Source organism: Saimiri boliviensis, chromosome 13 (assembly GCF_048565385.1).
Source record: "Saimiri boliviensis isolate mSaiBol1 chromosome 13, mSaiBol1.pri, whole genome shotgun sequence".
NCBI classification, from domain to species: domain Eukaryota; kingdom Metazoa; phylum Chordata; class Mammalia; order Primates; family Cebidae; genus Saimiri; species Saimiri boliviensis.
In genome coordinates, this window is record NC_133461.1 from 64,762,948 (window position 1) to 64,777,470 (window position 14,523).

General features: G+C 37.2%; 1 protein-coding gene across 12 annotated transcripts in view; it reads left to right on the plus strand.

The window, feature by feature from the left end:
• PTPRM (protein tyrosine phosphatase receptor type M) overlaps window positions 1-14,523 on the plus strand; it is an 836,104-nt gene that overhangs the window by 500,380 nt on the left and 321,201 nt on the right. For all 12 annotated transcript variants that reach the window (XM_074383756.1, XM_074383758.1, XM_074383757.1 and 9 more), the window contains 2 exons: window positions 4,807-4,916; window positions 13,615-13,816. In XM_074383756.1, the coding sequence (XP_074239857.1) occupies window positions 4,807-4,916; window positions 13,615-13,816 (312 nt within the window). The remainder of the gene's footprint in view (window positions 1-4,806; window positions 4,917-13,614; window positions 13,817-14,523) is intronic.

The window sequence follows — 14,523 nt, forward strand, 5'->3', positions numbered from 1 at the left end:
TAAGATCCTTAAATCTCTGACCCTCAATTTCTTGATCTGAGAAATGAGAATAATGAGAATTCTTAGTTACATTAGAGATAGAGAAATTTACATGGAGAGCTGGTTGTAGCTGCCAGAGAGGGACTTTTCTTCGTGTTGTAATGATTTGTAGCCACTCATTATGATTCTTCCTTGCTCTCTCATTATGCTATTTATATACATATACTTTTTCTTTTTATTGTAAACTTCTTGACAAGAAGTATCATCTGTTTTTCTTCTATGGCAACGTGTATGATATTGAGTAATAAACACCCAAAAATACTTTGTATTTAAATGAAACAATAAAGTATTGTTGATAAGCATTTAATTCATGTTTTAATAAACAACAGTGGTTACATCAGTGAGATAAATAAAATACAGTCATTTCCAGATATGTATTGCTAAAACATGAACCTATTGAACACTATTGGTTTCAAATTGAGAACTGTTATGAGCTAGGAATTCTGATAAGTTCCATCAAAACATGAGGACAGAATCACTCTTTCAATTATCTTGCTAGTCTCTGAAGCTGGAGCATACATTACTTCCAAATAAAAATCTATTGTTTCCCTAGCACGCTAGCATTTCGTTAATTAGGAAAATTTTTAATTTCAAGCTGTATTTCTAACCTGCCCCCCAAAACAAGACTTCAGAAAAGGCAGAGAGATGAAAGAAATAGAGTAATTGGCAAACCAAGTCTGAAGAGAGAAGAATTGGTGAATCACTTTGTTTATCCATTACCAAAGGTTACAATTCATTGAACATTGTGAGTTGTATTGTAGTATAGTAATTTTATAGAAATATAGTTTATTTCATCAGAAATTGTGTGGGTGAAAAAATTACATTTTCTTAATGTTAATAAAATCCCATACAGCCCAGGGATAAGTTGTACAAACTTTGATATTATGGCTTTATATCCCAGATCCTTAATTCCCAGAACTTCTAAAAATAGGTACTAGACCTAAGTTACTGTGAGGTACTGTCCTCTCTAATTTCATTAATAGTCTATTAATTATTTATTAATATTGTTTTAATTTTGTCTTTTCCTAACTTAAAGTGATTATCTGAATCCCTGTTAGGGTTTACTGTCAACTATCCCACTGCCGTCTGTCACAGGGTCTCCACCAATACATTCTAATAAGTTCATCCTTCTAAGATATCCTCTGCCTAACATGATTTTAAATACCTTCTATGTCACAGTACAGTTAGTATTTTCTTTTATACTAATTAAATGAAATGAAGATTTGTTTTTTCTAACTCATAACCTTCTTTACATCTGCACATGGATTAATATTTTCAAATAAGAAATATTATCGGCTGGGCGCGGTGGCTCAAGCCTGTAATCCCAGCACTTTGGGAGGCCGAGGCGGGTGGATCACGAGGTCGAGAGATCGAGACCATCCCGGTCAACATAGTGAAACCCTGTCTCTACTAAAAATACAAAAAATTAGCTGGGCATGGTGGCGCGTGCCTGTAATCCCAGCTACTCAGGAGGCTGAGGCAGGAGAATTGCCTGAACCCAGGAGGCGGAGGTTGCGGTGAGCTGAGATCGCGCCATTGCACTCCAGCCTGGGTGATAACAAGAGCGAAACTCCGTCTCAAAAAAAAAAAAAAAAAAAAAAAAGAAATATTATCACAAAATAGAGTCACAGAGTCACTCATCCTAGTTATCTTGATGCTGTGAGAAAACTGAGGATGACCTCATCATACACACTGTTGAGGTTAGGAGGAAGAGACTTAGTCGAGTGTTCTGAGGCGTGGCCTGTTTTAGTTCAACTTCTAATTATAATGAATATTTTAGTCTCGGAACTTGGAATCCAAATTTTCTTAGAACTCACGAGTGTTGTCATTTTTAATTTTTTTTGTTGCTTCAATGTGGTCGTATATAAATTTCTTCAACATAGGACTAACAATTATCTTTATATTTATGTGCTATTAAGGATTTGAATATTAGAATTAACTTGGTTGGGTGTAGTGCCTCATGCCTATAATCCCAGCACTTTGGGAGGCCAAGGCAGGAGGGGATTGCTTGAGCCTAGGAGTTGGAGACCAACCTGGGAAACATAGTGAGACCCCGTCACAACAGAAAGTAAAAGTAAATGAGCCAGCATGCTGGTGCATACCTGTGGTCCCAGCTGCTCAGAAGGTTGAGGTGAGAGATCACTTAAACCTGGGAGGTTGAGGCTGCAGTGAGCAATGACAGCCCCACTGCACTCCAGCCCAGATGACAGAGCAAGACCCTGTTTCCAAAAAACAAAAAATCAACTTAATTCAATTTCACTTTAAGAATGAGGCAAATGATACCTAAAGACGTTCAATGATTTATTCAAATTGCATAATGTAATCATTGAATAGTCTTAAATCAGAACCCAGGCCTCCCTTACGAATCAGTATTCTTTTCTGCCAAACAACACTTGACTTTAATTGGAATAACTGTAAATGTTCTACATTTACATAAAAGTAGCTCCTCATCTCAAAAAAGACATACTATCTATGAGTCCTTTTGAAATTCTAGGCGGTCTTTCCAATCTGTGGTAGTCTTAGCAGTCATTAAAAGGCTATTCGTATCCTCTCACAATCTAAAACATTATTTCCAACCCCTTTTTAAAAAGTATTGAGATACGTTTGTCCATATTGAGATATGTTTGTCCATCATTCACCATTTGATAAATATTTGGGTTGTTTTCACTTTTTGGCTGTTATGAATAATGCTATGAATATTCATGAACAAGTTTTTCAATTGACATTTTTTCACTTGTCCTGAGTACATATCTAGGAGTGAAATTGTTGGGTTATGTTGTAAATCTACCTCTATTTAACCAATTGAGGCACTGCCAAAGTGTTTTCAAAGTAGCTGCCTGACTTTACCCTCCCTCCAGCAGGGTATGAGGTTTCTGATTACTCTTCCTTCTTGCCACACTTGCTATCGTGTTTTTTTCATTATAGTAATGCTAGTGGGTATGAGGTGATATCTCATTGGGGTTTTGATTTACAGTTTCTTTCTAGCTAATGATACTGAGTATCTTCTCCTTTGCTTATTGACTATTTGTGTATCTTTTTTGGAGAACTGTTTATTCAGGTCCTTTGCCCATTTCTAATTGTAGTATTTGTTACCTTATTATTGGGTTTTAATATAGTTCCTTTCATATTCTACATTACAAATCTCTTATCATATATGTGATATGCAGAAACCCTCTCCCATTCTGTATCTTGTCTTTTCTTAATAATTCCCTTTGATGCCCAAAAGGTTTTCATTTTGATAATGTATAGTTTATCTAGATTTTCTTTGGTTGCTTTTGCTTTTGGTGTTATGTCTAAGAAATTGTTCCCTGAGCAAAGGTAATGAAGATTTACATATATGCTTTATTTAAGAGTTTTATAGTTTTTGTTCTTACAGTTAAATCTTTAAACTATTCAGATTTAATCATTATATACAGTGGGAGTTAGAAATCCAATTTTGTTCTTGTGTGTGGTTATTCAGTTGCACCAGTAGCATTGGTTGAAAAGATTATTCTATCCTTATTGAATTTTCCTGGTACTCTTACTAAAAATCAATTTACTGCAAATATAAGGGCTTCTTGAGTATTGGGATTCTCAGTTCTATTCCATATATATATTATATTATATATCTATATCTCCTTATGCTAACACCACACTGTCTTGATTACTGTAGCTTTGCAGTAAGTTTTGAAATTGGGATGTGTGAGTTCTCTCTGACCACTTATTGGTCATTCACTTCATCACCAAACAGTTTGATCATGCACCCTAAAACATACACATATTTATAAACAATATAGCTATTCTGTAAATAGCATACACATACTAATACACTAAATTGTATATAACATGAAGCATACTAAAAAAACTACATTTAAAATGATGATGGGATAAATAATATTTTATAATAATACTGAATATTATTTTATAGAAAATTGGCAAGTAACATCTTCACTTGTGTCAGATTTTCTTGCAAACTTATAAGGTGTTACATATTTTAAGTTTTGAAAATGGCATCAAACTTCCCTCAAATAATGTACAGTATTAACGAATAAAATAATGTTTAAAGACTAAATTGCTATTTCATCTACATAAGCATCTACTTTGTATGTATTTTAATAGATATACCAGTACAATAGTTCATATATATTTTTGGCTTGCTTTTATCATTCAGTGTGATGGTTATAACCTGCATCCATGTGATATATACCTGTCATTTATTTTCAGTCTTTTCAGTACTTTATCGTATAACATAACTTACTAACCATTTGATACGTTTCTGATTTATTATTATTAAAAAATCACTGCTTTGTTAACATTTTTGTATATGTCTCCTGGTGCATATATGCAAGAATGTTGCTAGGGAATATGCCTGCATGTGGGACCATTGGGTCATACGTTCTGTGCATCTTCAGCTTTACCACATACAATCAATGATTTTCTAATGTGGTTCTACCAGTTTACACTCCGACAAGGAGTATGTGAGAATTCTCTTCACTTCAAATCCTTCCTCATTTCTTATGGAAGAATAAAAACGTTTATTTAATAGATGAAACTGAGCTCTGTCTAATTTATTAAAACTTTTAAGAAAAAGGTGATAAAATTGTTCTTTTAATCAGGACAGTGTAACTAAAATGGTTTTGGTTTCAGATTTTTAAAGAAAACTTAAGTATATGTGTGGACTATTAAAATCTTATCTTTCAATTGAAGGTGAAAACCTACCAAGTCTAGAAAAATCTACTTTTTAATTGCTTATTACTTAAACATTTATCTCCTCCCACCCTCCTTTAGTCCCAGGTGCTGTTCCCACTGAATCCATACAAGGAAGTACCTTTGAAGAGAAGATATTTCTTCAATGGAGAGAACCAACTCAAACTTATGGTGTAATCACTTTATATGAGGTAGTATACATGTTTGTTAGTAATTTTTATTAGAAATTATCATGATAATATAGGCTATTATTTAAAAATGCACAGTTACATAATATATTTTAAGAAGTTTAATGCTTTCAATAGTTACAATGGTTGTTATATGGAAGAATATTGTAAAAATAAGTTTTTGAATTATGTATAATTTGAGGATTTAGCTTTACAATGAGTTTGACATTTCCAGATTGTATGTTGTTATATGTTAAGACACAGCGTTACATTTAAAAATTATCTTTATTAAAAACAATAAGTATTTTGAAACGTGCATTGATTATAAGACAACCACAGAACCCTATTCTTGCTTAGCTATTAAATATTTTAATACTGAATTATAGAAAGACACTGATTATCCAGTTAATAAGGTCAGTAAAAATTGTCTCAGGGGTAGCAATAGAATAATGTCTTTTGGTTTCTTAGTATTAGCAAAACATCCTTTTGACTTCTGTGACATAGTTTTGTCTACTGAGGCATATCAAATGGTTGAATGATAGATAGAGAAGAATTTGATGAATTGTTCAAGGAAAAAAATAACAGCAATAACGGGGTGACATTCATTATCACATCTGTGTGAGCATCATTTCACTATGCCTATTGTCATAGAAACAAGCAGGTGTGTTTTTTAAAGCTAGCATTTATTCGAATGCAAATTCAACAAAATTATATGTTGTAAAGTTTCTAAAAATCATGGCAGATCCACATATGGAACCTCTGCTTGAATACCTTTCAGAACTACTGACAAAAGACTGTACAGATGAGCTGTCAGACAGCGATCACCGGTAAACCCCTTCCCCAGCCCTACTAGCCTCATGTTTATGTTTCCTTATAATTTTTGAAAATTGGTATTGAAACACACACAAAAAGTTAATTCAAAGCTAAGTAAAGAAAGATAAAAGAAAAAGTTGATTTTGTGCTGTTATTGATCCTGTTCATTGGCTGCTTCATTGTAAAAGAATTGAATAGTGTGCAAATTCATGGCTCAGCTTTTATAGAGCTAAGTGTTGTAAACAAATCAAATAAGTTCATATTTTTTTTCTCAGTGATGAGAATCTTTTAGTTTTTATTTTTGGCTTCATCACCATTTTTAGGTCTTGCAGTTTTGGGATTTTTACCTAGTAACAGGATTTTTAACTAGGAAACATACAATCTTTGAAATCAGCTCTAAGTTCCAAGCAATAAGGTCACCTGTCCTAAAAGCCACATGTTTCTATCTAGACAGACAGAAAATAATATCAAGAGTCTTTCCTTTTAAACCCATGAGAGATATAGCTCTGTGTGGTAAGTCACTTTAACATGAAAACAATGGGAATAATAACAATTCAAAGGAAAAACTTATTGATCTCTCTGATTCTGCAGCTAGAACCTCCCTGTTGAACACTGATCTAAACACTATTACAATGGGAATGTATTAATGTGTCATAAATCAGGGCTTTAATCAGATATGTGTAAGGAGAACAGATTGGTTGAGTTTTCTAGGGACCAAAGGAGAAAAATGTGATCTAGGCTGTAGTGATTAAATATAAGCTTTCTGGCCAACAAGTCTTTCTCTCTTTCCCTCACGTTTTCTACAAGTGTGAAGGAAGGGAGTCCCTAGCTTCCTCCGGGTAGGCCTTAGTTGGAGTCTCAAAAGCAGCTCTTCTTGAGCTGAGATGTACCTCTGAGCTATGACTCACCCAGCCTATGCCAGAGTTTACGACAGGCACACACAGCTTCCTCCAAAAGCTGAAGATTCATGTTGAATCAGACTCAGTCCCTCTCTGAAGAATCACAGACTTCTGAGACAAAATCATGCTAAAGAAAAAAAAAACAATTTGCCCCCAAAGAAGCAGGGACCATAGCAACAGAGTATTCTGTCATGGAATCACATTTGAATATTGGTAAAAACAAGGTGAGATAAATTGCCATGGTTGGAAAAAAGTTTAGTAACCAATGACACAGGTGTTTCTTTAGGGAAGGCAGCACACGGGATAATTTTTGAAGGAAAGGAGACAAAACAGATGGAATATTGTTGATGTTTGTGCTAGACCATTCTTGCTTGGCTATAAAGAAATGCCAGAGGCTTGAAAACTTATAAAGAAAGGAGGTTTAATTGGCTCATGCTTCTGCAGACCGTACAAGCATGGCATCTGCATCTGTTCTGGGCGAGGGTCTCAGGAACTTTATGATTGTGGTGGAGGGTGAAGGGGACCAGGCATGTCACATTGCGAGAGCAGGAGCAAGAGAGAGCAAAGTGGGGGAAGTGCCACACTCTTAAATGACCAGCTCTCCTGTGACCTCAGAGCAAGGAGTCACCTTCACCAAGGGGGCGGCCCAAAGCCATTCATGAAAGATCTACCCCCATGACTCAAACACCTCCAACATTGGGAATCACATTTCAACATGAGATTTGAAGGGGACAAACATCCTGACCATACCAGTGTTGGACATGGGTATGCTGTGGGTTTAGGTTATTCTTAGGTCTCTCTTTGCTTATTATGAAAGATACACAAAAGCATTAATGATTGAAAATGGCTGACAGCATTGTTTCTTCCAGGAGTTACGCAGTTGACAGCCTTACATGATTCTTCTGGTTTTCTTCCTTGCCTTCTCCTTTGTACATCTCTAACTCCATTGTCAGCCTTACAGCACTAGCCTTGCTTCTCTGACTTCCTTGTCTTCATTCTGGCTCAAGTCCTTCTCATAACTTACCCCTCCATCTCAGCCATTTAATTTTATCAGTCATCTTCTTGCACTCAGTATACCTTTACCTAATAGCTATCAAAATCTCTTATTTTGTCGAGTTGTCAGTTTAATACTGCCCCCTGAAAGAATACTTTAAGTACATAAGTATTCAAAATAAAATATCCTCACTTCCCAATTTTACTTTTCGAAGGTAACTATTATTAACAACTAGATACATGTCCTTCCAAAATTTTCCAAGTTATACACTGTAGTGCAAATTCATTAATGAATATAAAATGGATGTAATTTAATAAATGTTATCAAACCCATCATTTTATTACATGAATAAAATGCCATCTGAGACTCTCACCTTACATCATACAAAAATAAATAACCAGATTCATGCTCTAAACACAAAAGTTAAACTTAGAAGAACCCTCTAAGAAAAATATAGGAAGACATTTTTGTTATATATTTTTCTAAGCTTGATATAAAACTCGGCAGTCATTAAAAATAAAGATTGACAGATGGTATGTAAAATTTTAAACCTCTGAATGATGAAAGACACAATGAAGGAGGTCTGAGTGCAAACCGAAGACTTGGAGAGATTATTTTCAGCACCTACAGCAGTCAACAGGCTGGTGGCTCTCATATACAGTGACCTGATACATAGTAATAAGAAAAATACAAAACATTCTATTAGGAAAGAAAATGGACAATAACACTTCAAAAAAAAAAATCACGCAGCACATAAGCATATGGTAAAGTACCTACCCAGCCTTCCTAATGATTAAGAAATGGAGTAAAGCAAGTGCTGCAGAAGTTTAAGTTTCTGTAATATCAAGTGTTGATCAGTGATGTGGAGAAATGTGTACATGCATAGCCTGTTGATGGAAACATACATTTTTTGTAGGCAATTAGGGAGAATCTATCCAAATGTGAACATTGCGTGCCAAACCTATTTCTAGAAGTTTATTAGTAATAATCCCCAATGCACAAGGATATTTTGTCCAAGTATTTTTATTGTACCCTACTAACTTTATGTATTTCTAGTGAGTAAATACCAGACTCCTGGTCACGAGAGTAACACATGGATTTTTTTAAAAAAGGTTTAGTATGTCTAAGATAATGGAAAAGGAAAATAGTAGAAAAGGTACTGTTCCTTCTCTGTTGAAGTAACTGCCCCATCAGCAACCAAGTATGAAAAGAATGAAATGAGTTCCAGTCTCAGGCACTGAACGCATGAGTGTGTGACTGGAGTATCAGGTGCAGTTTTGGTTGCGCACTTTAAACAAGTAGAATGCTCTGGATCTGCTAGCTGATGGGGACATTCAGGAAGCTAGAGTTCAAATCCTGAACCTGGATAACTAGGCTGTTAATCACCATCAGCTGAGATAGGTGGTTATGTAGAGAGAATAAGAATTTAGGGGCCATGGTAAGAAATTTGTTTTCAATACTTAAGGGGTTCTGTGATCTAATTCAACTCTGTATTCATAATGCCGTCTCCCACTATTTTTCTTCTGGAACTCAATGAGCCATGCATATGGAATTGTCTTTTCTCCAAGAGCCTTCTGAGCCATCGCACACCCTGCTTCTGCTTAGATTCTGCCCGTGCCATCCCATCGCTCTCCTCCTATAGCAGCTCTGTTTCCTTTCAGTATTCTATTCAAGTACTGCTGTACTTCTTCTTGAGGTCTCCTAGCTCCTTTCCTCCCCTGAAATCGGATTTAATTATTCATTTCTTTGTTTTCTCAGAATAATTGCTTAAACCTCAATTAGAGGATGGTGTTTTATGCTGGCTGGAATTACCATCAAGTCACAAGAAGATTTTGATTCCCCTCTTCTTTAATATGCAAGTCAAAGATTGCACATTATTCTATCTTGGTTTCCCATGAATCTTTCAGTTTAGAATTTGAGGCTTTAAGTAGAGGAGGAGAAGACAATTTTGAAAGATTTCAGACACTTAACTGCAAATCAGAAATCATCAGACAGAAGCAACACTTTACTCCATCTCGCCCAAATCTAACTCTCACACATGATGTTGAGATCTCAGTTTGCTTTTGACCTGATGTATCCCGTAAAATTACCTACATCCAACACTGTGGCAGCAGCGTTCTTTACAGAGGCTTCATTACAGTGACCTGGACCTTTAGCCAGGGACAGAGTACAAGTGCAGAAGCTTCCAGACTTCCTTCTGGGAGTTTCCTGCTGTACTGAAGTACTTAATAGGCACTTGATAAACATTTGTTGAATGATCAAGTGAAAAAGTAAATGCTGAAACTTGTACCAAATTGTCAAAGAGCCATGTCTGGAAGCCAGCTAAGAACCCCATTGTAGCTTATTCTGCAACCACAATGTTTGGCAAGTCCAAGCCCCTCAGCACCGCTGGAACAGCAAGTCCCTTAGTAAAGGGTTTCCTTGGTAGTCTCTGCAGGGGAAGCAAAGATCCCTTGTCTGAGTGTTTACAGGAATGCATGCACACACCTGCTCTCCCCAGTAGTTTTAGGAACATAGTGCCAAAAATTTACTGATCACAATGGGATCAGAAAAAAGAATAAAACATCAGCCACTCCTCAGAAAGAAGATATAATTACATGAAATGTTCCAGTTCCTCTGGCATATTTAAATCATGATTTAAGATCAAAGAAGAGATTTCACAGCACTCCACGATTCATTGCCCAATGAATTGTATGAACAGTCACAACACAAGCATTCAGTAGATCCAGTGATTGTTAGGCCAGGTTTAGGAAGGCTTTGCAGATATGCAGAATGGGAACCTGGACTGGGACATACATGGATACTTTTTTTTATCCCAGTCTCATTTTTGAGAGGGATAAAAAGTCTCATTTTGAGAGAGAGTCTCTCCCTCTCTCCCTCCCTCCCTCCCTTTCTCTTTCTTTCCCTTTCTGCTTTTTTTCATTTGGTTTCTATGACAGCTTTCTCTCCTTTGACTTTCTTCCTGCATTTCTGGCTCTTCTGTTGGCTTCTCCTCCTCTATCCTGTATTAAATGTCTATATTCATTAGGGTGTGGTAACAGGCTACCTTCTTTTTCTAAACTTTCTTCCCTAGTGCCCTCTCCATTCCAGAATTGAATATTATCTCAATGCTCATCACCCTCAGTCTTCAATTCCAGCCTAGTCACCTCCGGTCTCAGCTTCATGTCATACATGTGTGTCCACCTGACTGCCATGGGCTTTTCCAACTTGATGTGTCCACCCGTGTCTGTAAATTTCTCCTCATACATTCCATTCTTTTCAGTACATGGGACCATCTTCTGATCAAGTCCAAAAGTTGGAATGTATCCTTGATTTCATCCTCTTTTTCTTATATCCAGTCCATCACTGAGTTCTGTCCATTTTTCTCTAGGAGATCCCAGTCCTTTTCCTCTCTTGCTGTCTGTACCAGCCCCACCTTGTTCCAAGCCCCTCTATTCTCTCCCTTGTGCTATAGCTGTAACCCCTGGACTCTGATATACTTCCGAGTGCCCTCCCTGCTACCTCAGTTGCCCTCAATTAAATCAACCTTCTACCTGCAGTCAAGGTGAACTCTTTATAAGGGAAATTAGATCATTTTATTTTCATGCTTAAAAATATTCAAGGGCTTCCTCTTGTATGTATCCAAACTTCTTATCCTGGGGTGCAAAGCACTGTACAGTATGATCCTGCCCACTTCTCCAGCTCCCAAGGAACCACACCGACCTCCTTTCTATTCATGTACTGTGCCCACTCACACCTGATTCACTGCCTTAGTTCCTGCTGTTCCCCAAACTCTCAGCATGACTGACTGCTTCAGAAATTTAAGTCTCTTCACCTTAACTGACACTTCAGTGGGCCCTTCCCCAACCACTCTAAGAGGCTGTGTCATAACCTCTCTCCCTGACAATTCTTATTTTAGCACCCTGTTTGTTTCTTCCATGGAACTTGGTGTTTTGATGTCTCCCCAGCTCCTTCCCACCCAGTCCAGATTCTCAGCTTCTGAAGCAGAGCGTGTGTTTACCTGCTGGCCATGGTGCTCACAGAGTGTCAGTCAGTGTCCGTCAATGTTTGAATAGAGTAAATGAATCTGAATAGGTAGAGAATGTGGAAAGAGGGCTATCTGTCTCATGTTCCAGGCAGGTGAAAGTTTATGAGCAAAAGTAGTGTCAGAAAAGCCCCATCGGTGTTTGTAGGGCGGTTAGTCTTTATCCTCTGACCAGAAGAGAAGGGAATATAATGGAGGAGTATGACAGATTCAGAAGTAAGTTTGGAGATGGCGAGAGCAGTTCTGAAACACAAAACTAACGAGTTTGGGCTTTCTCTTCTATCCGTTTATGTTTCCTTAACATTTCTAGTCAGGCAATAAAGTGAATGAGAACACTAAGCTAGCTCCAGTGGACAATGTCAGTCCTCATTTCAATTATACTCTGTCATAATTGTTGGATCATGTCTCCCCTTCCCCTACCAGACTGATAACTTCCTTCAGGAAAGATACGATTCCTGAAGCACTGTGTAAGACCCCCCCCCCCCAGCTCAGAACACAGTGCTTGGCACGTGAGAGGGGCTCAATGAATATGTTTTAAATGTATGGGTGAATTAGTGAGTAAACATTGGGAAGCAATTACGTAGTCATAGTCGAGGTTTAGATCCATGTCCTCAGAACTGCCGTGTTCTCTGCAGGTATCCAAATGGAGGACCAAATAAGCACACAGTGAGTAGGTGGCGAACGTGCCTGTCTCAGCTGCCTGGGAGGTAGATTTGACCTTGTCTCTTCTTGACTTCCTTAACCTTGTAGAGGAAGTCTGCTAGAGGGTTAACAAGATACTCTGCATGACTCCGATAGTGTCATGTACTGCAGTGATTAATATGTACAGCAAACAGTTTTCTTGCTAAAGCTTAGTTGATTCAGTCTAAATATTCTTTCAGAGGTCTTCTTAATTGTAATGACATGGTATAAATATAAGAAGAAAGAAGGTCAATTTTCACTTCGTATAATGGCAGTGTTAGTGTTCATGCACATAAATTACAAGTAAGTTTACCTATTTAAAAGCAAGAAAAATGCTCAGTTTTGCAATTTAAAACTTTCAAATATGCCACATTTTAAAATTATGTCATTACAACCAGTAGAAGTTAGTAATCACCACTAAAGTGCATGTTCTTGAATAGTTGATGAACTACTCAGTGAAATTCTTTTAAAAATCATTTGGAAGGGCAGGATTTAAAAGCACCTATGTTATATTTATTTTCAAACACTTCAGACTCATTCAACATGCTTTGAATATCTGTTATGTAACGAATATCATGAACACTTCTAGAACTGCACTAACTGATATGGCAGCTACTAATCACAGATGGCAATTTAAATTCATATTTTAACTAAAATTTTCAGTTCCTCAGTCTTACTAATCATCTTTCAAATGCTCAGTAGCCAGATGTGGCTAGTGGCTACATTTCCATCATTTCAGAAAGTTCTATTGGAACACATTGCTCTAAAGAAAAGAAATTAATATGACCCTTAATTATTACTCTATTTGTGCGTCAGGAATGACTGGAATCTGTCTAGGATTTGTTTTGGAACAGATATCCTTGCCCATATTGATAAAAACACTTCAGTGCCCTTGTTCCCAATAGACAATAATCCTAAATCAAATTATAGCCACTAGATTAAAGATGAGGTCTTATCCTTGCAGTATCTTATTTGTTTGAGCTAGTTGTTTATTTTCTTATTTTGTTTTAAACCCATTGTAATGTAGTTTTACAAAATGACATTTTGAAAGCAGGCAACTTCAAAGCATTAGCTTAACCCTGAACTCATCCTGTATGTTCTAATCTACTGGCTTACGTTCCCCTGTCTATAAAAGTAATAACTCAAGAGCTCTGGCGGAGTTCCTTCATCCTTTCACTGGATTTCAAGAGTCTGAGTAGGAGCTTATCATAAAGGGTCTGACAGTGCATACATCAGAAGGGTTTATTGGATAAAGATGCAATCTGAGTCCATCTGCTCCAGATATTTTATCACTTTCTTATTCTTTTGCAGATCACCTACAAAGCAGTCAGTTCCTTTGACCCAGAAATAGATTTATCCAATCAGAGTGGAAGAGTTTCAAAGCTGGGAAACGAAACCCATTTTCTGTTTTTTGGACTGTATCCGGGGACCACATACTCCTTTACCATCCGAGCTAGCACAGCTAAGGGTTTTGGGCCTCCAGCAACAAACCAGTTCACCACCAAAATATCAGGTACTCTACATTCGTGAGTTGTGTCTTTTATCAGAAGTAAAATTTTTGCCCTTTTTTATTCCCATTGTCAAGTATGCAAAGCTCACCCACACTAACATTGTATCCAGAGGAATACCCCTGGATGCCTGAGGCTCAGACTCGTGGCATGAAATGAAGTACTACTCATTTGGGAGCTTAAGATTCTCATGTTAGGAAGTGGCCATTGTTTTAGCAGGGCACCTTGGAGGACTTGGGCACAAGGCAGGTTCTGTTGAGACACTCTCATCCCCTTGTCAACCCCAAGTTGCCACACCAGTAATGTTGGAAAAATCTCTTTAATGAACCATCCATAGCTCAGCAGAAAGATAGTCATATGGAGTCTGCTTCCTGAAGGATCAGCCTCCTTGGGACCTCTGCCAAAAGTAGCTTCTGGTCCTGAGGAGAGAGGCAGATACATGACGGCACTGAGGGCCTCCAGCCTTTTTGCTTTTAGAGACTCAATTATGCCCTCTAACAAAAGACATAATTTGAGAAATTTTTCTAGGCATGTTCAACTGTGCAGAAAATGTCTTTGTACTTCAGACTAGAGGAAATTAAGCTGCCGTCTGGTATGGGATATATAACAGCAATAAAAAAATTCCCATGAATTTTTTTCCCATTTTTTTCCCCTTCAGGTATGACTGTGGAAGTGTTGATTTTTGGCTTTAACTGTTTCGTTTGGGGGTAGC